Raw genomic sequence first — 23,689 nt, forward strand, 5'->3', positions numbered from 1 at the left:
CTTAGAGATACCATATTCCAGCTCCCTTGTTTTAGAGATGGGAAGCCCAGAGAGGGTAGGAAGCCCACAAGCATGGCTATTCTAATGACAACATCAATATTCAAACCCAGATCTTTTCACTCCCCTTCCAGTGCTCTAAGCTGTGCTGTCATGGAAGGATCCCAAAGTAGCCTTCATGGCCAGTTCCTTCTAGGAGGACCAGCTCCTCAGGCCTGCATGATTAGGATGAAGGTCAGAGCTCAAGGAATAGAGAAATGGTCAGATTCCAGGGAGGGGAATCCTCTGCTCTTGGAGCTGGAGGTTCCTGGACAGCTCAGCACCTGGGAAGACCCCTTGGCAACCTAGCTCCTGGGACTGGAAGGAGTAAAAACTGGGAGTTGAATGTTCTCAAGATCCTGACTACAGAAGGGAGCTCTGTATTTGTACCCAGCATTATATGCCAAGTGCTATATTGAGTCATTCCCATGTACTAATTCATTTAGTCTCTGCAAGAACCCTGCAAGGCAGATTTTCTTGACTGCTTTATACCTATGAGGAAACTCGGGCTCAGAGTTGGGGAAAGAATGGACTAAGATTACACAGCTAAGAAGGATGAAACTGGCCCTTTTATACGGCACAGAACTGCCTTAGCCTAACTCTCAATTCAGGAATGAGGATGAAGGTGGGGCGGAGCTGGATGCAGGACAAACATGCATACCAGGTGCCCTGTTCTGTTGCGGTGTTGGGCTTTCAGGAGATTACCCTCCGATGAGGAAATGGGCCAAAGGAAGGGCCCTTCTCTCAGCCTTGTCGCTTCATGAGTGGGAACTTCATAGTCTCATTCAGGTTCTTGTCCAATGGTCATTCTCCTTTCAGTATCATAAGGGCAGTTAGCCCAGAAAATACTATCAGTACCTCTATCTTGCAGGATGTTCAGATACTCACTGTGTTTCCTATAGAGCTGAACTCTGCACCGGGTTGGCTTGATCTCTTGGTGTCATGAGTGTGATACAGACCTGGAGTTGATTCCAGACTTTATTCTCAGCCCTGTCACTGGATTCTTGCATGGCTCTGAGCAAGTCTTCTCTCTCTGTGCCCGAGTCTTCTTAACAGAAGAACAAGGGCATTCATTTGTCAGATTCCAAATCCCCTGCTCAGTTTTATCATTTCTTAATACCTCCGCACCAGAGGCCTCATTTGGACAGCATATATTCTGAAGTTCTGTTTTGTGCATTACCTCATTCAGTTCTCAAACAACACTGTGAAGCAGGTCTGAAAAGTACCTACCTAAAAGGGTTGTTACTAGGGTCAAGTAAGTTAATATCCACAAAGTGCTTGGAAAAGTTCTTGGCATGCGGTAAGTATTTAATAAATGTGTTTTTTCCCCTGTTTTTCAAATTTGAAAACGGAGCTACAGAGAGTTTAAATGACTTGCCCAAGGTCGCACAGCTCGAAAATGGCAGAGCCTGGATGCAAAGCCAGGAGTCTAGCTCCAGAACCCTGTGTTCTTAACTACTACTCTATGCTGCCTTTAGGTAAGACAGAAGTTAGAGTAACATGTTATAGAGCAAGGGTACTGTGTGCAACAGGAGTGTGGCTCACCATAGGCATGCTAATTCTCCTTTTAAACACAGCGCTGTCGGAGCACCTGGCTGGCTCAGTGGGTTAAAGCCTCTGCCTTCAGCTCAGGTCATGATCTCAGGGCCCTGGGATCGAGCCCCACATCGGGCTCTCTGCTTGGCGGGGAGCTTCCTTCCTCTTCTCTCTCTCTGCCTGCCTGTCTATCTACTTGTGATCTCTGTCTGTCAAATAAATAAATAAAATCTTAAAAACAAAACAAAACACAGAGCTGTAATAGGCAAACAGGCTATTGCAGAATGTGGGCTGAATTTGGCCTTCCGCTTGTTAGTTGGCCATGCCTACTCTAGTGCACAATCTGGTTCTCAGCACAGTAACCTTAAATCCCAGCAAGTGAAATGCAGAGGGGTAGCAGCATGGATTCACCCCTGTCCATGAGCTGGAAGAAGTTGTGGAATGGATAGACACAGAGACCTGGGAATGGAAGCAGAGGAGGGGCCTGGCCCAAGAACTCAGTGAGGGCAGAGTAAAGACAAGATTTAGGAGTGGCGTGAGCCACCTGTGTGTGTGGGAAAGGGGCAGCCTAAAAAGGAGAGGGAAGCATGAAGAACAGTCTGGAACCTTCCCTCTGGTTTGCTCCCTCCTCTTGTTTTCCCCATAAAAGAATTCCAGGAGTGGGAGTGACCAGGCCAAGAAAGCCTCCAGATAATCCAGCCCCACCAAAGTAGGGAAGCAGAGACGTCTGGGGGTAAAAACGCCAGGATGTTGAGATCGGTGTTTTGAGAGTGGAGGGAGGGAGGGAAGTGTTCTCTTAAGAACGAGAGTTTAGAAGGCCCTAGTGTAAACACCTCCTCCAGAGAGCACATTATGAGAGCCAAACCCACTCCGGCTGCCATTTCCCAACTCCTGGTTTAATTTCCAAAAAGGGAGTGTGTACGCAGTGCCAGCCCCTGGAGTACAGTGCGGCGTGTATTGGTGCTTAACCTGGACACTTATTTTGCCTCCGTTTCCCCATCATGGAAATAAGGATAGAAAACCCAGCTCATAATACCAGCTAATGTTGGTTGAGCCCCATGTGCCATGGGCTCAGCACAGCTGATTTGAACATCCCCACTTTTCGGACAAAGAAGCAGATTGGGGCAGGTTAGGGTTCATGCCCAAGGCCAAAGAGTAAGTGACTGTGTCTGCATGGGGTTGCAGGGGGCTGACTCTAGAGCCTGTTAGGGTGAAGGGTACTGCTGCCGAGGGTCACGGACATGTCTGATCCCTGAGATGGAAGACGGGCATGATTCTCATGGTGCACAGAACACAAGTCCTCCCCACAGATCCCGTTAACAACCCGCATCTACTCAGGGCTCCGTCCGACGCCAGGTTCTGCGCGGAGCACTCTAAAGAGCACTCTATGTGGGTTATCTCCTTTAATCCCCACCACACCCTATGAGATCGGGACTTCAAGTTTCACAGAGAAGGACACTCCTCCTAAAGAGGTTATGTAACATGCCCCTGGTTGTGGAAGAGGTACAGCGTGGGATCCTGAGCCTTTGTGGGTAATAGCTAGTCTGCGTCCTCAGCAACTGTGAAGCTGACCACCATCTTCTTCCTGCCTGGGCTCCTTCCTCCTCCAGCCTTTCCTGACTATCCTGTTGCCTAACTCTCTCCGGTCTTCCAACTCCTGGGCCTTTTCACGTCTGAACGGCTGACCTAGCAGCTTATCAACGATCCCTACATCCTCTAATTAATTGCCTGTGGTCCACAGCCCCAGTTAGCATGGCCACCTCATACACAGTCACCAAATGCCGTGGTGATGGCTCACTGCTTGTTTTAAGAGTGAACCTTGCTCCCTGGCCAGACCCACTGCTCTTGAAGGCAGAAATAAGGCTTATTCAAATGTCAGAGTCCCCCTGGTGTCTAGTGTGGGACTAGGCTGTGGTGTCCCTGCAGTAAATGGTTGTTGCTTGGAGGACTACCGGAAGTGGGGGGAGAGAAGGAAAGCAGAGGGTGAGGCAGGGAGCTTCTCTACGTCTGCTTCTGCAGCCTAGTTTAGAGGTGGCACTTACAAGGGAAGCCGGTCCTCTGCGTCCCTGTGCCTCCACCCCATCACTTACAACAGGAAGAGGTGTTAGGTGGCTTTTTCCCCCTCAAACTCACCAGCATCATCCCACCCCAACTAGCCCTTGCCATTGCTTCCCCCCATCGGGTCTCTGCTCAATGATCGCCTTCTGCAAGAGGCTTCCTCTGACACTCCCTCCCTTCCTCTCCCCTCCCCCGTAACCCTTGATCCCACCACCCCTGTGGCATTTTTCTGCACGGCATGAATCTCTGCCATGAGGGACTTTGGCAGCTTGCTTCCTGGTTGGGGTGTGTCTCCCGACCAGAATGTCAGGGCAGGTCCCTGTCCGTCTGGTTCGCTTCTGCCGTTGGCGTCGATGAAGGTTCAGCCGGGTTCGGTGTGCCCAGTCCTCCTCACAAACTCTGAGATGGTTGTTTTTTCCACACACCCGCCCCCCACGCCCTCGGTTGGGAGAGATGTCTGAATAAAGGTGTTTGGACCGGTCTGATTTAAAGGAAGGGAGGACTTCCAATATGGCACTTTCTCAATGCCCACCCCAGCCTTCAGCATGCCAAAGGTGAAGGGGACATGCGGCCCTGTTCTGCAGCAGCCTGGAGGTGAGGCTGCGGGGGTCGGAGTTGTGCAATGGAAGCTATGGGAACTATGCATGGGAAACACCCCCAGGCGGAGAAGCCTGCCGCCCGGGCTTCTTGTGCCTGGGCGGGAGGAGAGGTTCAGCTGAAAGTTTGGACAGTTCTTGGCTTGCAGCCTGGAGGGCCCTTTAGAAAGTGATCCCGCCCAGCTGTCCTTCGAAGAGAGCTCACTCCCGGGGCCAGCATCCTGCTGGACAGCGATAAAGAGGTTGCTGTGGGAAGCATTCGGATCGCTGGGGAAGCAGTAGGAACATGAAAGATAGGTTACTCGTTCCTCAGTCCCCAGGGAATCACCACCCAGTGTTAGACTTGGCAAGAGGTCTTCCGTTCCTTCTCTGAGCTGCCTTGCTCAGAAAGGATGCAGCATCTGAATACCGAATACTGGCCCTAGAGATCTGGGAGCCCCTGTCACATGACGCCGTGGCAGGAGGGCAGGGAGCCTGTGTTCCTGGACAGGTGGGCCGGTGAGGTCCCTGTAGTGTGCTCCCCATAGGGTGCTCCTGGCAGAGCCTACCTGTCTCCAAGGTGACACATCCGGGCCACTTCTCCAGGAGGGCCTATTGTGAAACATTCAGGAATGTTTGTGTTCCTTCAGAGATTTGTAATTAAGAAGAGGCAGAACTAGTTTTCTCTTGGCACTCTTCCTTCCCTCCCTCTTGCCCCCTCCAGCATTTGGGCCATTTTGATCTCATGATTGGGGTTTTTGGTAGCCCAGGACAGGGGGGCTGGAGACCACTCCAAAGCTTGAAATGGCGTGAATCGCTTCACTGGAGGGTGGGGGTTGGGAGTTCCAGGCAAGCCCCCAAGTCCGGGCCGCATCTGAAAGCGGACATCTCTTCCCAGCCCACATTCTTGGCACTTGCCCAAGGGGAAACATTGTAGGCCAGAGAAGCACCCACCATTTCCCAGAGGGCACTGGTTTAAACAGACGGTTCTCTCTGGCAGGAAGAGTGAATGTCTGCACGTGCATATATGTGTGTGTGTGTGTGTGTGTGTGTGTGTGTGTGTGTGTGTTTAAATCTTTGTGCAACTAAAATCACTTCTCTTCATCCTGATTCTCTGAATGACACATTGCTGCACACTGAATAATTCATCTCCCTCTTGGCATTTGTTCCAGAGAGAATCTTGCTGTCCAGATTTCTTGTAAGTTGCATAGTCTTCCCATAGAAGCGTTTTCTCTTTCCCATGGAAGAGCTCTGGGAGCTAGGCTCTCAGCCCTCTGGCTTTTCCCCCAAGGTTGCATCAGAGGGGAACCCTGAATATCAAACCAGAGCCCCCCTCCTCCTCGGGCCCGCTCCTTCCAACGCCGGGTCCTCTTGACTCACTCTTCTCTACCCCGATGGGCACGCTGTGTTCACTGCATGTGGAAGTCGGCATCTCAGTGGGGTGGTCTCAAGACAGTCACATTACTGAACCTTGTAGCTGATGTTCATCTCACTTCTGACTTCCCCGTGTCGAAGGCCGGAACCATCAGCGGAATTCAGGGTTTTCTGGAAAAGTGATGCATTTTTGGTGTTTCAGACCTGCCCATCTCCAGTCCCCCTCCCCACTGAGAGAGTTCAGTGAATTAGTGGCATTGGTGACTTGGGTGACTTTGAAACATTTGATTTTCTTTTCGTCAAGCAGCTCTGCATGATCCAAGTGTATTGAACATCTTTGTACCAAGACACTGATGACCGAAGGTGCAAATGTGCGAAAGCTCCAGGGCCCTTCGCCTGCAGACTGGCATCTGTCATTACCTGTATCTGGAGCTTACTCTGTGCTCCAGGTTGCTGTGAGACTCACTCGGTCTTGTTCATTCATGTTCACAAAGCTCTGGTTTGGGAATCAAGTAGGTGGGCTTTAGGTGATCCTTCTAGGGTTTACTAACTGTGTGGTACTGGGCACATTTTCTCATTTGTAAAATGGAGTAAGAGTGCCTGCTAACCAGAGAGAGAGAACATGATATATATAACTTGCTTTCTAGGCCTACATTTAGCCATTATTAAATATTTTAATTATACTGATATATGAACATTACAGAGAAATTAGTAAAAACAATTACATTAGAAACCATGTACCAAGATGACATTTTAATGTACATCTTTCCAGTTTCCCTTCTTTATGTGCTGCTGAAGCAAGCACCCAGTTTCTCTTCTACACACACACACACACACACACACACACACGGATTTGTAGGCAAAATATATGATAACAGTATCCTGTAGATTTTCTCTTCCAACGGTGTTGTTTTTCTCATAATATATGAGATCATCCTCCCATATTAGCAACATATAGAACAATACATCATTATTTGTCATTCCTACATATTCATTATCATAGTCACCCATTCCGCAAATATTTATTGAGCACCTGTTGTGGGGGACCCAGGGATCTCTTGCTTAGATGCACCATTGGATGAAACCACTTAATTGATCCCCAGGGAAGAATTATGAAAGGTGCTGATCCAGGGGACCTGTCAGAAGGGGCATATCTTCTTGGTTTTCTGGATTACAGACAGTATATGTAATAAGATTCATATTTCTGTGGGTATGCCTGTGTGGCTCAGTCAGTTAAGCACCTGCCTTCAGCTCAGGTCGTGATCCCTGGGATTGAGCCCTGCATTGGTCTATCTGTTTAGCGGGTAGAAGCCCTGCTTCTCCCTCTCCCTTGGCTGCTCCCACTGCTTGTGCTCTCTCTGCCAAAGAAATAAATAAAATCTTTTAAAAGAGAGAGAGAGAGAATTCATATGTGTGCAGCCGGGCTGGCAGGCAGAGGTTTCAGGGCAGAGAGCGGGAAGAGGAATGAGCCAGAAAGGAAGGTCTGACTGGTGCATTCCTGCTCCCTCCCAGATCTTTCTGTCCTCAGTAATACAGTGACTCCCTGTGGAAGGGTATGCCCGTGTGTGGAGTTTTCAGAGACTCTCAGAGATTTGCTGTATAAAATGATGTTGGAGGAGATTAGATTCCTGGTGGTCACTGATCTTCATTCTCCATAAGGAAGAGGAAACAAACCACCTGGTGAAGTTTGAGGATGGGGAGGCACTGTGGCACGTGGCCTTTAGTTTCTGAAGTCTGTGCAGGGCATGGGGGATGGTGGCGTGGGCTGAAGACAGCTTTGCAGGAACTTTATCCAAACTGACACAGGTGTGCCTGAATGAAGAGCCTTCTTTGTGGAGGGAGGTCCTCATCCCCTGTGTGTCTTCTCCATTTTTCCCCCTTTGATTCTACAGTGGCTTATGATTTTCCACAGGACTCGGGAGGTACACGGAGAATGTCAGCTTTCGAGAGAACCCTGTAGCTCACAACAGGAGCACTGGAGACCGATTTGAAGTCCCAGACTTGTCACTGACTTGGAGAATGTTATTTTGTCTTTTTCAGCCTCAGTCTCCCCTTCCGGGAAATGGAGATAACAGTAGTGTTTTCTGAGCACTCATTCCTACCAGGATCTGTGCTACATGTTCCTAAAACACGACATTCTTTAACCTAACCAACAATCTGGACAGTTGCTACAATTATCCCCACTTCTCAGATAAAGATACTGAGACTCAGGGGCACCTGGGTGGCTCCTTTGGTTAAGTGTCTGACTCTTGATTTTAGCTCAGGTCATGGTCATGAGATCAAACTGTGCCTGGGGCTCTACACTCAGCAGGGAGTCTGCTTCTCTTTCTCTCCCTCTGCCCCTCTCCCCTGACCTCAGTCACATTCTCTCTCTCTCTCTTCTCTCTCCCCCAAATAAATAAATCTTTAAAAAAGAAAGGGGGGCGTGGGGCACCTGGATGGCTCAGTCAGTTAGGCATTCAACTCTAGATTTTGGCTTATGCATGAGCTCAGGGTCATAAGATCAAGCCCCGCATCAGGCTCTGCACTCAGCATGGAGCCTGCTTGAGGTTCTCTCTCTCCCTTTCCCTCTGCCCCATCCCCCCAACCTCTCTAAAAAAAAAAAATTAAAAATAAAAAACTGAAGCTCAAAGAGATTAAGTTGCCAAACCCACACACCACCCTAAGGGATGCTCACTGAATCCTTCCTCTATGGAGCAGAGTCTGTTGCATATCCTAGATCCCTCTGGCTTCATCGTCATCGACTCCCACAATACAACAGTGAATTACTGACTAACGGAAGCTTTTGGATTCTCATTTATTCAGTCAGGAGGTACTTTTCGCAGCCTGCCTGACTTGGATATATGATGGCACATGAACTTACCGCGTCTTGTCCGCAGGGGCCCTTTCAGTGTTTCTTTCTCCCCCCATATATTTTTCTTTAAGTCTGATTTGGAGTGGGTATAGAAAAGGAGATTGCACAGCATAAGAGAGAGGGTAGTTTCCCGAGGCCTGGAGGGAAGGTCTTCATCAGAACTCTGAGACCCCATCCAGTTCTTTCTCTTCCTCTCCTGTTGTACCTCAGCTTGCCACTCTATCCAAAGAGTGATGAAACAGAGCCTTCTGGTCTTCCAGGATTGGGAAGGGGTGGGAACACACAGGAGAGGGAGAACATCTGAATGTGTATTTTAAGCAGAGTCCGCAATGGGAGAAACCAAAGGCTTTCCAGAGGGGCTGCTCAGACCCACGGGCTCAGACCCACTGGCTGAAATGTTTGACTGATGGCTTGTGCTCTTTTCCAGGCTTCACAGCCCTTAATTCATTTGGTTGGATGATTTGTCTTCTCACTTAGCCACCAAGTGGGTAATTACCACCACTGCCCACCAAAATGGGGTCTTAGAGGGTGGTTATTACTAAAAAGATCGGTTTGGTCTGGATTGTTTAGGGAAGGACAGTGGTGGGTGTAGGCATTTGGGGACCTGCTCAGGAGGAAAATAAATACTTCTTTTGGCCAAATTCATAGAGATAGGACATCTGCTATTCTAGATGCTGCTGTAAGCCAGCTTTCCAGAGGACTAGTGGGCGTGACAAACATGGGATAGACCCCGAATGAAGAATGGGGGTGGGGTGGGCAGGTGGGTTGCAGATGAAGGAGCTAGAGAGGGCTAGAGTCTGAGTCCAGAAACAAGACTTGACATTTGAACCCTTTTCCTCAAACCCCCCAGAGATCCAGCAACAGAGGCCCAAAGAAGGAAGATGACTTGGTCAAATCATTTCCAAATTCGTGGCAAAGCTGGGACCAGAATGCAGATTCCCCACCTCGCTCCTGGGTGATCTAATCCAGTCACCTTGCTGGGACAACAGGGACCATGGGGACAGCAGAGCCGGGGCCAGGGCGAAGTCTGTGGCTCTGTCGGGCCAGCCCAGAGGAGCAGGGAGGCTGACAGAAGCAAGGAGTTGCAAGGTCTTGGGGACGGTGGGCTGATGGAGTCTGTTTCTCCTCTCCCTTGCCAGGTACACCAAACCGCTCACCTTTGCTGACTGCATTAGTGATGAGTTGCCGCTAGGATGGGAAGAGGCGTATGACCCGCAGGTTGGAGATTACTTCATAGACCACAATACCAGTAAGTGCCTGGCCGGCCTCCCTTCCCGTTCCTGCACCTCATCCCTCTACCTCTACACCCACCCCCCTCCCCGAGTCTGAAAGAGCTGCCGGCAAAGGCTCTTAAAGCCAGATTGTGTTTTGTTTTATGTGGAGTTAGATAGAGATGTCGATGTGGATATAGATAGATAATGTATGCTCGTACCAAATAACCATTTAGAAGGGTTTTAAATAGAATCTAAAACTCTCCCCCCTTGCAACCCAGCTCCCCAGTTTTGCAGAAGCAGCCACTGCTAATAATTTCTTGTGTATCGTTCCGGAAATGTTCCAATTGTATGTTTGTGTGTACATGCATCTATTCTTTTGTTTTTTTTTTCTTTTTTTAATATATCTCCATTTTTGGTGCCTACAATTTTTTTTTTTCCCCATGTGAGGCAGATGTGTCATTGTCATTGCCAGGCCATTTTGGAACCAGAACCCCAGCATGTCCCTAGCAGCATGCGCATGCCTGTCTTTGTAGTGGATGGGCATCAGTGTGTGTCTCCGGCCCATCATACTGGTCAGCCCACCCTCACTTTGTGCCCGTGATCCAAGTATCCTGATCCAGAGTGCACATTCCTAGGGTCTCTGTCTCTGGGACTCTGCTGGAGGGATAGATTGAGAAAGGGAGAAGAAAGGAACAGGCATATTGGCTGACAGGTAGAGGAACTCAGGTCATGGTCCCCCCCAGCCAGGGAGAGTTGTTGTGTATTTGGGCTTCATCGTGTCCTCTGAGATCTGCTGCCCCATTTGTCCGAGGCCTGTCTCACTCTCAACTTCTGAAGTGTAGGATTCCCTTTGTCCTTTCAGGCCAGAGGAAAGTGGGCTGAAATGGGATGTGCCTGGCCAAGCCTGAAGGCTGAGAATAGGATAGGAAATGCTAATAGCCCCTGGTCACTGAACATACATCCTGTGCCTTGTGTTCAGCGAGGCACCAGACAGGCGTCATCTCGTTTCATCCTCCCAGCTCCCCTGTGGGGTGTTAGGAGGAATATCCCCATCTTAGACATAGAACTTAGAAGTCGTAACTGGCTGCTTAACACTCAGAGCGAAAATGCGGTACAGCTGGGATTTGAACTGGTACCAGGGAGGCAAGTTGTGCCTCCCCATTCAGTTCCTCCTCAGGTTTCCACTAGCACCCGGCCGGGCTCTACTGTGCCGCTCATCACTTTGCCTGTTATAAAGCAAGGCAGTATCTCATTCATTGCTCCATTCCCAGGCCTGTGTTTGGTAAGGCACATAGTAGGTGTGCACTTGACCTTTGTTAAATAGCAAAGGGCATACGTGCATGAATTCATGACTGAGTGAATGAATGAGCCAACTTCATTGAAGAGTTTCTGAGGGACAGCTAATGGCATTAATTGCTTTTGAGGGGGTAGCAGAGGTTTTTATTAGCACTCATGATTGCATGCTGGATAATGAGAAGTAAATATGCCTAATTGAGTGTGTGCGGGGAATGAGGTTAATGTTTGGAGGGCTGCACAGTATGCTGGGTTAAACACTGATGTATAGGGACCCTAACCAGTTCTTTCCTTGTGTCTAATTGCTGAGTTCATCCTCCTCGTTAAAATCTGATGGCGAGAGCGGGATTTTACAGTGCTTCTGGGAGTTGCAGGAGAACTAGGAGGGAGGAAGGAGTAGCAGGCACCAGCAGAATTTATTCTTGAGAGGATGAGGGCCGAAACGGGGTGTATGGGCAGGTGAATAAATGGGGGCCACCATAAGAAGAATTCTGCCTGAGAGTTTTACCAGCTCTCAGGCTAGCAGGTGCCTTTTGCTTTGAACGTGTTCTCCTTGGAGGGAGGACACCACCTCTGCAGAAGGAGCCAGGGGTGGAAGTGGTGTGACTGTGACCCTCCAGGAGGCCCAGGCATTCAGAGCCGTGGACTTGGACCAGTCCTCCATGTGTGTATTGTTCATGGACAGAAATTACCTTCTTGAGTTATAGACCCAATAGAATGGAACAAGTTAAATCTACTATCCAACATTCATTCAGTCAGCAAATATTCACTGACCACCTGTCATGTTCCAGGCACTGTTCTCACAACTTGGGATACATGACGAGTTGCAGAATGGCAATGATTCTTGCTCTTAGCTGAAACTCAATGGACTGTACCATGCAGGGGGCCCTTATTTGTCATTTTTAATGCATCAAATAGATGGAGTGATACATGTTAACACATAAAACAAATGCACCATAATTGCCCTCATTGCTCGCCTTTTGTGTTATTTCCATTTATTTGTTATAAATAAATAAAACCAAAGGGAGAATCCTTATTCATACTGCTTCTCTCCTTTGTGATAATTTCCTTTCTATTTCCAAATACAGGGTCACTAAGTGAAAGGTCATGAAAATTTTTTGAGACTTCTGGTCCATATTCCTAGGTTGATAAGTATTTCCAGAAAACTGTAGCAGTCTGTATTGCCACCGGCAGCAAGGGTACTGTTTTCCTCATACCTTGATCAGTATAGGGTTATTTTCATTTCTTTATTATTTGATAAATTCTTCATAGGTTGAAACTGTTACTTCCCTACTTTTCATTTGCATAGTAACAAGGTTGGGCATTCTCCAGATGTTCAGCTGTTTTTAAGAGGATTGTTAAAGCCCTTGGAGAATACAGTAGTGTTAGCCACGTGGGTGTGTGTGTGGTGTGTGTAGAAAGTGGGTGTGTGGTGTGTGGAGGAGGTTGGGGGTGGAATGCAGAGTTCGGGAGTGTGGAGAACGTGTGGAATGTGTTTGCAGGTTGAGGTTGGGAGCATGAGAGAGGACAGAGAAGGGGTTCTCAATGATGGTTTCACTCAGTTGGCTAAATGTTTGTTGGCAGTAGCTGCCTTTTGGGGAGAAAGAGAATGGGGAATGCTGTTTTATGTAGCCAACTTTGTAACCTGCTGAGTGATTAAACTGTGTCCATGTATGGCTTTAATAAAAAGGAAAACTGAAAAGCAGCTAGACAAGGTGATGTGAAAGATCCTGCCGGAGTGTAAAGGTATCTGTTTGGGTTTGCTGGGCCTGGGAGGACCCCCTCAGAGTAAGACTAATTCAGGACTAATTTAGGATTAACAGCTGTTAACAGCTTTTAACACAATACCATAGAACCCCCTGGGCACTTTTGAAAAGCCCAGTTCTAAAGGACAGTTTTTTCAACAGTTGCTGGGACAGCTGGCCCACATGGAAAAAAGTACACCTGCACTTCTGTCCCTACCTCACACCATATATAAAAATAAACTCAAATTGACCATAGACCCAAACATAAAAGGGAGAGCTAGGAGAGCATAGGAGAAAAATTTTCAAGATTTGAAGGTAAGCAAAGATTTTTTTTTTTTTTTGGGACAAGACCCAAAAAACACTAACTATAAATGGAGCTTCATCGAATTTAAACCTACATTGTTAAAAGACACCGTTAAGAAACTGGAAAGGCAAGCCACAGATAAGGAAAAGATATTTACAACACTGACATCTGACACAGGACCCATATCAAGAATATATAAAGAACTCTTACATCTTACAGCTCAATAGTAAGAAGCCTAGCAACCCAATTAAAAATACAAGCAAGAGATTTTTAAAAGACACTTCACTAAAGACATACAAATGGCCAATAAACACATAAAAGTATGCTTTCAGCATCAGTCCTTAGGGCAACGCAAATTAAAGACTACAGGGAGGTACCACTCATACCCACTGGAATGGCTAGAATGAAAAAGATGAACAGTGCCAGTTGCTGGTGAGGATGTGGAGGAACTGGAACTCTAATACATTAAGGGTGAGAATGTCGATCAGAACCAACATTGTGGGAACTAACTTGCCAGTTTCTTATTCAGTATATGCTTGCCATACAAACCAGCAATTCTACTGCTGGATAGTTTTACCTGGGAGAGATGCAAACAGATGCCCAAATAAAGACTTGTGCATGCATGTTCATTAAAGCTATTCATAATAATCCACAACTAGAGGGGTGCCTGGGTGGCTCAGTCATTTAAGCATCTGCCCCTTGATTTTGGCTTAGGTCATGAACTCAGGGCTCTGAGATCAAGTCCTGCATCAAGCCCTGAGCATCAGGCCCCATGTTCAGTGGGGTGTCTACTTGAGAATTCTTTTTCTCCCTCTCCTTCTGCCCCCTCCTGCTCGTGTGTGTGCTTTCCTTCACTCTCTCTCAAATAAATAAATCTATTTTTAAAATCCGAAACTAGAGGGAGGCCTGGGTGGCTCAGAGGGTTGGGCCTCTGCCTTCGGCTCAGATCATGATCCCGGGGTTCAGGGTTCGAGCCCCACATTGGGCTCTCTGCTCATCGGAGAGCCTGCTTCTCCCCCACGCTGCCTGCCTGCTTAAATAAATAAATAAATAAAATCTTTTTTTTTTTTTTTAAGAATAAATAAATAAATAATAAAAATCCTAAACTAGAAACAAAAGTTTATCAAAAAGTGAATTATGCTAAGTTCACACAATAGAATATTATTCAGTGAGGCTCCTGGGTGGCTCAGACGGTTAAGCATCTGCCTTCAGGTCATGATCTCAGGATCTTGGGATCGAGCCCCACATCAGGGCTCCCAGCTCAGCAGGAAGCCTGCCTCTCCCTCTCCTCCCTGCTTGTGCTCTCCGTCGCTCTGTCTCTCTCTCTCAAATAAATAAAATCTTAAAAAAAAAAAATTTATTCAGCAATACCAAGAAACAGGTCAGCGATAAAAACAACATAAATGAGGGGCACCTGGGTGGCTCAGTTGTTATGCATCTGCCCTTGGCTTGGGTCATGATCCCAGGGTCCTCAGAGCCCCACATCAGGTTCCCTGCTTGGCATGATGCCAGCTTCTCCCTCTCCCATTCCCCCTGCTTGTGTTCCCTTTCTCGTTGTCTCTCTCTCTGTCAAAAAATAAATAAAATAAAATCTTCAAAAAAAAAAAAAAACCCAAACAAACCATAAATGGGTCTCAAAGCCTTAGACTGAGCATGAGAAGCAAGGCCCAGGGAGCACACGCTGTACGGGGTCCATTGATACCAAGTTATAAACAGGCAGAAGCGGAGGGAGGAGGGGGTGGGGGGCTACTGGGAAAAAGAGTACAGGGATTGTTAGGGCAAAGGGAATGTTTTACACATTGATTCAAGCAGTGGTTTATAATGTACACGTTTGTCAAAACATAGTGAACTATATACGCTTCAAAAGCCTGCACTTCATTGTATTTAAATGATGGCTTAGTAAAGTCGATTGAAGCAGTGTACTGATGCCCTCTTCTTACTGCAGACCAATTAAATGGAAGTCTCTGGGGTAATTCCAGTGTGCAGCCAGGCTGAAACCAGTATTCTGATGTGGGGTTGTGTGTTGTTTGTCTGTGTGTACATTCATCTATCTGTATTGGTTTCTGCTGCAAGAGATCCTGGGCCACCAAAAATGGTAGCCAAGCCAGCCTTCAGCGGAGGTTGTCCTGTTTGTTCGTATTCCAAGGAGTAGAGCCTCAGCCACAGGGCAGGCACTGGAGGGAGGGTTCATCCGGGGGGGGGGGGCTAGCTGTTTGTCCAGGGCCCAGCGTTACAGCGAGCGCTCTGGTGGGTGGTCCGCGCTGGAACTCAGCATCACACCAGCCAGCCTTGCCTGCCAGCCTCAGTGACCACTCAGCCCATCTGTGTTGGCACCTCTTAGAGAGTGGTTGTCACGTTTGGTGACACATTGGAATTATTGGACAAGCTTTGCAAATTGCCGTTGATTCATTCCCACCCTGCAGAGATTCTGATCTAAAACCTGGGCATCAGGAGTGTTAATATAGGGGCGCCTGGGTGGCTCAGTGGGTTAAGCCGCTGCCTTCGGCTCAGGTTATGATCTCAGGGTCCTGGGATCAAGTCCCACATCGGGCTCTCTGCTCAGCAGGGAGCCTGCTTCCCTCTCTCTCTCTCTGGCTGCCTCTCTGTCTACTTGTGATTTCTCTCTGTCAAATAAATAAATAAAATCTTTAAAAAAAAAAAAAGAAGTGTTAATATATCGTGGAATGATTCTCATGTCGCAGTCAGGGCTTCTCAGGCATGTCTGCGTTTCAGAGTCCCCTGGGGAAGCTTTTCCAACTCTGAGTGCCTGGCTCCCACTCTGAGAAATTCCCATGTAAGTGTTCTGGGGCAGACTTCTGGCTTTTTTGTGGTTTTGGTTTTTGTAGCTCCTCGGCTGAGTCTACTACACTGTCAAGACCCCAAAATTACTGGATGAAGTATGAACTTTTTTTTTTGTAAGCAGTTTTGCTGAGAATCTGGGGGAAGAGGCACTTTCATAGGCTGTTCATGAGAATAAAAATCGATAAAACATTTTGGAAGGTAATTTGGTTGTATCTTCCCTCTAATAAGAAATATATCCTGCAGAATTATCACACAAGTTCATAAAATCATGTTTTTAACAATTGTCACTACAGTATTGATTGTGGTAGCAAAAGAACTGAAAACAATCCAAATGTTTTCCCAATAGTGGTCTGGGAAACCACTAACACATACCAGAAGTCAAGCCTAATGCCATACCGTAGAATACTATACAACTATTTAAATGGTTGAAGTAGATTTAAAAAAAAAATTTTAAAAATAAATAAAAGCAGCAATAAAATTAAAACAATAAATAACAAAAAAGCTGTTACATCTGTACCCACAAAGAAAGATGAACATGATATATCATTTGCAGATTATAGACTAGCAGACGGGACATGGGGCCATGTTGCACTAAAAATAAATTAGTGCATATGGACACACATGTATAAACCAATTTATGTATCATCAGAAGACAGTGTCTCCTAGTGTGTGAGACTCCTAGCAGCAGTTACCTCCGAGGAGCAGGATTAGAGACATGGAAACTCTCACTTCCTACTTGATAAATTTGCAGTGGTAGAATTGTGAGATTTTCCTTTTTTGTGTTTTTCAGTATTTTTCCTCAAAAATGTAGATTTTTAGGGATGCCTGGGTGGCTCAGTTGGTTAAGCAGCTGCCTTCGGCTCAGGTCATGATCCCAGCATCCTGGGATCAAGTCCCACATCGGGCTCCTTGCTTGGCAGGGAGCCTGCTTCTCCCTCTGCCTCTGCCTGCCATTCTGTCTGCCTGTGCTTGCTCTCTCGCCCTCTCTCTCTGATAAATATATAAAATCTTTAAAAAAAAAAATGTAGAGTTTTAAAAGTTACAATAGAAGACATCTCCAGCCTGGCCGAGACCAGCTGTTTCTTTTCTGTGTCTTTTCTCAGCTAGAGATCTGAGGCTAGTGCTCGAGGGGCACTCAGCAGCCACTGAATCTGAGGGAGTCCACATCTACTGATGGGACACGAGGCTCAGCTTTTTTTTTTTTTAAGATTTTATTTCTTTAATTGACAGAGAGAGAGAGGGCAAGTAGGCAGAGTGGCAGGCAGAGGGAGAGGGAGAAGCATTCTCCCCACTGAGCAGAGAACCGATGTGGGGCTTGATCCTGAGACTCCGGGATCATGATCTGAACCAAAGTCAGATGCTTAACTGACTGAGCCACCCAGGCACCCCAGGGCCCAGCTTTATAAATACTTCCCTTCTTAATCTTTTCTTGCAGATGTTCCTCCTCCGTTCTTGGTGGAAAGGTTGCAAAGCTTTTCTTAGGAGAAGCAATCTTGTGGCTCCTGCCAGCAACCTTCAGACCTGGTTTTCTTTCCCAGAAAAAGGGAGGAGGAAGAGCTAAAGGTATTGCTATTTGTGGACAGTTTAAAAACTGGTCCCACGGGGCGCCTGGGTGGCTCAGTGGGTTAAAGCCTCTGCCTTCAGCTCAGGTCATCATCTCAGGGTCCTGGGATCGAGCCCCCCATCAGGCTCTCTGCTCAGCAGAGAGCCTGCTTCTCTTCCTCTCTCTCTGCCTGCCTCTCTGCCTACTTGTGATCTGGGTCTGTCAAGTGAGTAGATAAAATCTTTAGAAAAAATACCAGCATGCTCTTAAAAAAAAAAAAAAAAAAAAAAACTGGTCCCAGAAAATAGGTTGAGCTTTACTCTCAACCACTGTTTATTTACTTTACCTGGGCAGAAGAGCTGTACGGCTTCCTTGGAAGCAGGGAGTCAGGGCCCATTAGTCTTTTTAGTAATTATAGGAGTAGATTCGGAGAGGTTAAGCAGCCTGCTCATTGTAACACAGCATTTATTGGCAGGAATGAAAACTTGACTCTGCTTTTTTTTTTTTTTTTTTTTTTTAAGATTTTATTTATGTATTTATTTGAGGGAGAGAGAGAGCATGCAAGCAATGGGGAGGGGCAGACGGAGAGGGAGAGAGACAACCGCAAGCAAACTCGAACTGATCACAGAGCCCAATGCGGGGCTCCATCTTACAACCAAAGATCAGACCTGAGCTGAAATCAAGAGTCAGGTGTTTAACTGACTGAGCCCTGCCCGCCCACGCCCCCCCCCCAACCCCCGCCCCAGGCACCCTGGTCCTGCTGCTTCTGAAATCATTCTCCCTATCCCTTCTTGCTTTCATTGGAAATGCTCATTTGGTCCTGCTCAGGAGAAATGAGAGCTGTAGGGCCTGCAAAAGGTGGCATAAACTCAAATACCCCAGGAATCAGATTCATGACACAAATGAATGAAGCAGACCAGGCACGGGTCTGCGGCCAACTGTGGCCTCAGCGTGGCTGGATCTTCTGAGAAACCAGACACTAGGATTCTAATGTGTTGATCTCCCCATTTTTACATACTAGTTACCAGCTCACAGTTAGTGAAACACTTAGGGTTAAGCAACACCTGTGTGTGTACTGGCTGGATTCACCACATGGTCCTAATGGTACAGTTTCCAGAGTGTCAGCCCCTCCAAGCCCCACCCACCACTGGGAGCTCTCTGGAGGGTTGGCAGGTGATGGGCACTGATTCTTTGACATTGATGTGACCTCTTTCGTGTCTGCTCGGCTGCCAGCTGTCCCTTTTTAAAAATGTCTATCTTTTGGGGTTTTGACTTTTTTTTCCAAATGATCGCTGTACCTACTTACTCTATACATCATTTTTTTTTAAAAGAATGAAGAAAAAAATCCTACTACCAAGACATCTCTACTCTCGACAACATACTAAGTTTTTTCCTAATCTTTTTGACAATGGATGTATTATTTGAATAATCATGAAATTCTCTATGCAGTTTACCCCCTGCACTTCCACTCGCCTGTCAGAGGCTCCTTTCCACTTCATCCATATTTCTTCGAAGACACTTTAGTGGCTGTGGCAGTGAATTATGTAAAATACAGCAGACCTATTTGGCCAGTTCTTTTCCATGTGACCTTGAGCAAGTTATTTGACCTGTGTCTAGATTTTCTCTTTTGAGTAGCAGGGGTCATAACAGAATCTGCTCTTTAGGGTTGGTGTAAGGCCAGTGGGGGTAAAGAGATATAAAGTAGTTAGAACAGTGCTTGGCATTCAATTAATGTAAAATAAGTGCTAGTTATTATTCTCATTATTATTATCATTATTATCCTGATTTGGTACAAGTGCATCTTTACCTGACCCCTTTATTATATTTAATAGTAAATTACTATGGGGGAATTATTGATCTAAGGGTGTTCACATTTTAAAGCTCTTAATTTGCGTAGTCAGTCCTCTTCTAAGTTCATTCTAATTTACATTTCCAGCAGGGAATGAGGTCCCTATTTTTTCCACAGTCTCTAAGATATTATTTATTTTTCTTTACTCCACCAGAACAGTTGACCTTAAGCTTCTCTAATGTCCTTCAGCCTCTATCTAGATTAGAACGCAAACCTGTTTACACAGGTGTAAAATTAGCCTCACCATCAGGAGACAAGCTGGTATCTCGCACTGTCCTTCTCTTGGCTGTTCTGAGATGGCTTGACTTTGGGTATGGAAATTGATTCTGGTTTATTTTGTGTTTGCTTGTTTAATCCAAGTGGAGAGTCACTGTTGTTTAATAGGTAAGTTTAACCCATCTGCTTTCTATTGTGATTTCTACTTACTGTGTTTTTTGATTTCTGGGAGTGGATTCCACAGGCCACCGAGCCAGCAAGACATTTGTGAGGTGCTGATTTGGGTGTTTGGGGTCTGTTCCAGAAACCACCCAGATCGAGGACCCCCGGGTACAATGGCGGCGGGAGCAGGAGCACATGCTGAAGGATTACCTGGTGGTGGCCCAGGAGGCCTTGAGCGCGCAGAAGGAGATCTACCAGGTGAAGCAGCAGCGCCTGGAGCTCGCGCAGCAGGAGTACCAGCAGCTACATGCCGTCTGGGAGCACAAGCTGGGCTCCCAGGTCAGCTGTGAGTACCTCCCCCACCCACGCCCCGCCAGCACCCCTGCCCGGAGCTCTGGGCTGTGCTCCGTCCAGCCTGGCTTGCCTCCCAGTGCTTCCTGTCTCCTTCCATCTCTGCTTCTGCTGCAAACCACTGTCCTCTCCCACCGCCGATGCATTTCCTGCTCCTGCTCGTGCCTTTCAGTGATTCATGAGCCGTTGTCATTCCATTGCTTTCATCTGTCTGCAATCATCTCCAGCTGTACCAACTGCTCGTTGGGAGACAGAGCTCCTCACCGAAAGGGGTGTGGGGAGTAGGGAGTTCATCCTTAATGGATGGAGTTTCAAGTGGGGCAGATAAAAAAGTTCTGGAGATGGATAGTGGTGATGGTTGCACAGCTGTATAAATGTACGTAATGCCCCTGAACGGGACATTTAAAAATGCTTAAAGTGGTGAATTTTATGTTCTGTCATATTTTAGCACAATTAAAAAAAAAACCTTCGGTGGCTTCCTGTCATTCCTTCCATGGCCTACACTGCCCTTAGTGATCAGGCCCCTGCCCGCCACGCCCACCTCAACTCTTGCAGCCATTCCCTGCACCTCGGGCTCATTCATGAGGCTCCAGAGCCCCCCACTCGGCTCCCCCAGCCTGCCCTGCATCTTTCCGCCTCAGGGCCTTTGCTCTTGCTGCACCCCTGCCTAAAATGCTCTTCCGTCTGTCCATTTGCACAGCTGGCTCCCTCTAACCCTTCCGGTTTCACCCTGCTGGTCTCCTTCTTCCTGTCAGCTCTGAGAGGCTCGCTTCTGACAACTGCCTCCACAGACTCCCTTCCCCCGTTAGCCTCTGCAATGGCTCTCTGTTTATTCCCTTCATAGCGTGTGTCACGAGACGTCTGCTTACACGTCTGTGTTACCTCCGCGGGCGTATTCACTCTGTCGGGGTGGGGCTCCTGTCTCTTGGGCTTATGCTGGTATCTCCAGAAGAACGGGCATGCGGGGTCCCTGTCCTTCATTCCCAGGGCTCTGCCAGATCAGTATCTGTACGGGAGCCCATTCACCTCTTGCTCTGTGTTGGAGGTTTTTGTCTCTTACCACTATTTCTAATAACCACTCCTTCCCCACGTTTATTGAGTGCTGGATACATGTGGGGCTGAACTTGCTGTTTCACTGAATCCTCACTGCAGCCCTGTGGGCAAGCACAGTTAATCTCCCCTGCGTAGATAACAGAAACAGGTTAGAGGGGTCGGGGACACGCACAGGGTCTTAGAGCTGGCGAGAGGCAGCGGTAATTGTAAGCCCATCCCCTCTGTCCCTCCAGCATTCTTACTATGGGCCAAGTAAGGGCCTTACATTAGGCCATGCTGGTAGGATGGCCATGGCTTAGCTGGGTCACTGGACACTTCTCCTGTGTGAAGTCTACACTCTGAGAAGTTCAGTGCACCCAGGGGGAACAAAACCTGCCCAGTTCCTCCCTGTCCCAGCCCTGCCCTTTTCCTTGGTGACCCGAGCAAACCCCCAGCATCTCGGATTGTAGAAGAGAACTTCATTATACACATTAGCTTTTTCAAGGTCAAGTAATATCCGAGAGACTATCCTGAGCATTTGAGCACTTAATCTGTTTTAGGCAGCTCAGGCGGCCGTGACAAAATCTCATCGACTAGGTGGCTTAAACAACAGAAGTGTTTTTTCCCATAGTTCTGGAGACTTGGTGTCCAAGATCGGGGTGTCAGCATGGTCTGGTTCTGGTGGCAGATGGCTGTCTTCTCACTGTGTCATCACCTAGCAGAGAGACAGAGACAGCATGCTGTCTCGTGTCTCTTCTTGTACAGTCACTAACCCATCAGGAAAGCCCCACCCTGGTGACCTCATCTAAACCGAATCCTCTCCCAAAGGCCCATCTTTAAACACTGTCCCATTGGGGGTTGAGGCTTCAACATATGGATTACGGGGGCAGAGGACAGAATTCAATCTGTAGCATTACCTTTGCCACAGCCCTAGCAGGGAGATACTGTTGTCCCCAGTGAAACTCGGGTTTGAAGAGGTAGGGTCATTTTTTTCTCTCTGAAGTCCTACAGTCTGAAAAGTGACAAGTGTGTATAAAAGCAAAACTTCCTAGTTTTGCTAGGGGACAGGATGCTTTTTACATGGACCCAAATGATCCCCCCACAAACCACTTCGTAATTTGAGAGAGTAAACTGTTATTTTCGCACGGGAGAGAGCTGCAGTCACTGCCTTACACAGGTGTAAAATTAGCCTCACCATCAGGAGACGAGCTGGTACCTCGCACTGTCTGATACGAAGCAGTAAGAACGGCATGGAGGCTTCTTGACAAAAACGCTTGCCTCCGATCAAATCATCAGGACGCAGCCAGACAGACCTATAACATGGACTACCCTACAGGATAATCGGCCTGGACTCTTTGGGGGTTAAAAAAAACCCTGAAAAACCAGAAAAAGGGGAAATTATTCTAGACTTGAAACAACAAAAAAAAAAAAGCTATGGAGGCATAAACCAAATTAAATGTCTGCAGACTGATTAGACCCTGGATTGGGGTAGGGGGTGGGAAGCAGCCATAGAAGACGTTCTCGGGCATTTAGAAGGTTGTCTTCAGTGCGATCATCATGTTGCGACTGTGTAGGAGAATGTCCTTGTTCCAAAGACATGCACAGAGCATCCTGTTTGCAGCTTCATTTCAAAAAAGCAGGAACGAAAAGAAACAACGGTGCCGTCAGTGTAAGGGAGCTGATCAGTAGCTGCTGATGACACATGGGCAGATTTGAATAGGGTAAACTTTCATTTTGGGTCACCATTTTTAATCATCATTCATTTGTTGAGGGCTTGCTACAAACCAGGTGACCTACTGAAAGAATTGGAGTGGACCGAGGGATGGGTAGAACAAATGTGGGAAAATGTTAAAAATTGGTGGACCTCTAGGTAAAGGAGGACATAATTATATTATTCTTTCAAATTCTCTGTACATATAGTTTTCAAAATAAAAGTCCAAGGTGGGGAAAAGAGCCAAATGGGAAAAATGCATTCCCACAGAGAAACCTGCAGTGGGAAAAGGAAGTTACTGGACTCTGAAGTCAAAGGGCCTGGGTTCAAATCTCCATTCCACGGCTACTCTGTCCTCTTGGGGAACATGCTTCACATCTCTTTACACTTGAGATTCCTTCTGTTTAAATATGGAATGTTAATAGTCCCCTCATCTCCTGGGCTCATGTCAGAGTTTCTCAGCCTCAGTACTGCCTACATTTGGAGCCAGATAAATCTTTATTGTAGGGGCTGTCCCGTGTATTGTGGGATGTTTAGCAGCACATCTGGTCTCTACCCACTAGATGCTGGTAGTAGCCCTCCACCCCAGGCTGGAACAACCAAAGATATCTCCAGACATTGCCAAATGTATTCTAGGGGGGTGCAGAAATACCTCAGCCAAAAACCAATGGTATAGGTAAAACAATACCTTTAGAACATGTTAATGGCTCAATATTCTTCTTAGCAGGAAACACTTCACATAATATTTTGAGAGTGTGGACTCTGGAGCTGGACTGCCTGGGCTCAAATCCAGGATATGCAACTCACCAGCCATGTAACCTTGTCCAAGTTATGTCACTTTGCTCTGCCTCAAATTCTTCATCTATAAAATTGACATAATAATGGTATCACCTTCATTGAGGTGTTATGGGGCTTAAATTTATTAACAGATATAAAGTACTTTGAATAGTACTTGTCATATTCTTAAGCTCTCAATAAATAATAATTATTTGATAATTATTAGTTCATTGGCATTGAAATGATGAAAAATTTTA

The 23,689-nt window shown here is 47.0% G+C and overlaps 1 protein-coding gene across 3 annotated transcripts in view; it reads left to right on the top strand.

The window, feature by feature from the left end:
• Nucleotides 1–23,689, top strand: part of WWC1 (WW and C2 domain containing 1) — a 151,604-nt gene that overhangs the window by 62,666 nt on the left and 65,249 nt on the right. For 2 of the 3 annotated variants that reach the window (XM_059417319.1, XM_059417320.1), the window contains exons 2-3: nucleotides 9,573–9,682; nucleotides 19,704–19,907. In XM_059417319.1, the coding sequence (XP_059273302.1) occupies nucleotides 9,573–9,682; nucleotides 19,704–19,907 (314 nt within the window). The remainder of the gene's footprint in view (nucleotides 1–9,572; nucleotides 9,683–19,703; nucleotides 19,908–23,689) is intronic. The other variant, XM_059417321.1, reaches the window with a different exon arrangement.

This window comes from Mustela nigripes, chromosome 12 (assembly GCF_022355385.1).
Source record: "Mustela nigripes isolate SB6536 chromosome 12, MUSNIG.SB6536, whole genome shotgun sequence".
NCBI classification, from domain to species: Eukaryota; Metazoa; Chordata; class Mammalia; order Carnivora; family Mustelidae; genus Mustela; species Mustela nigripes.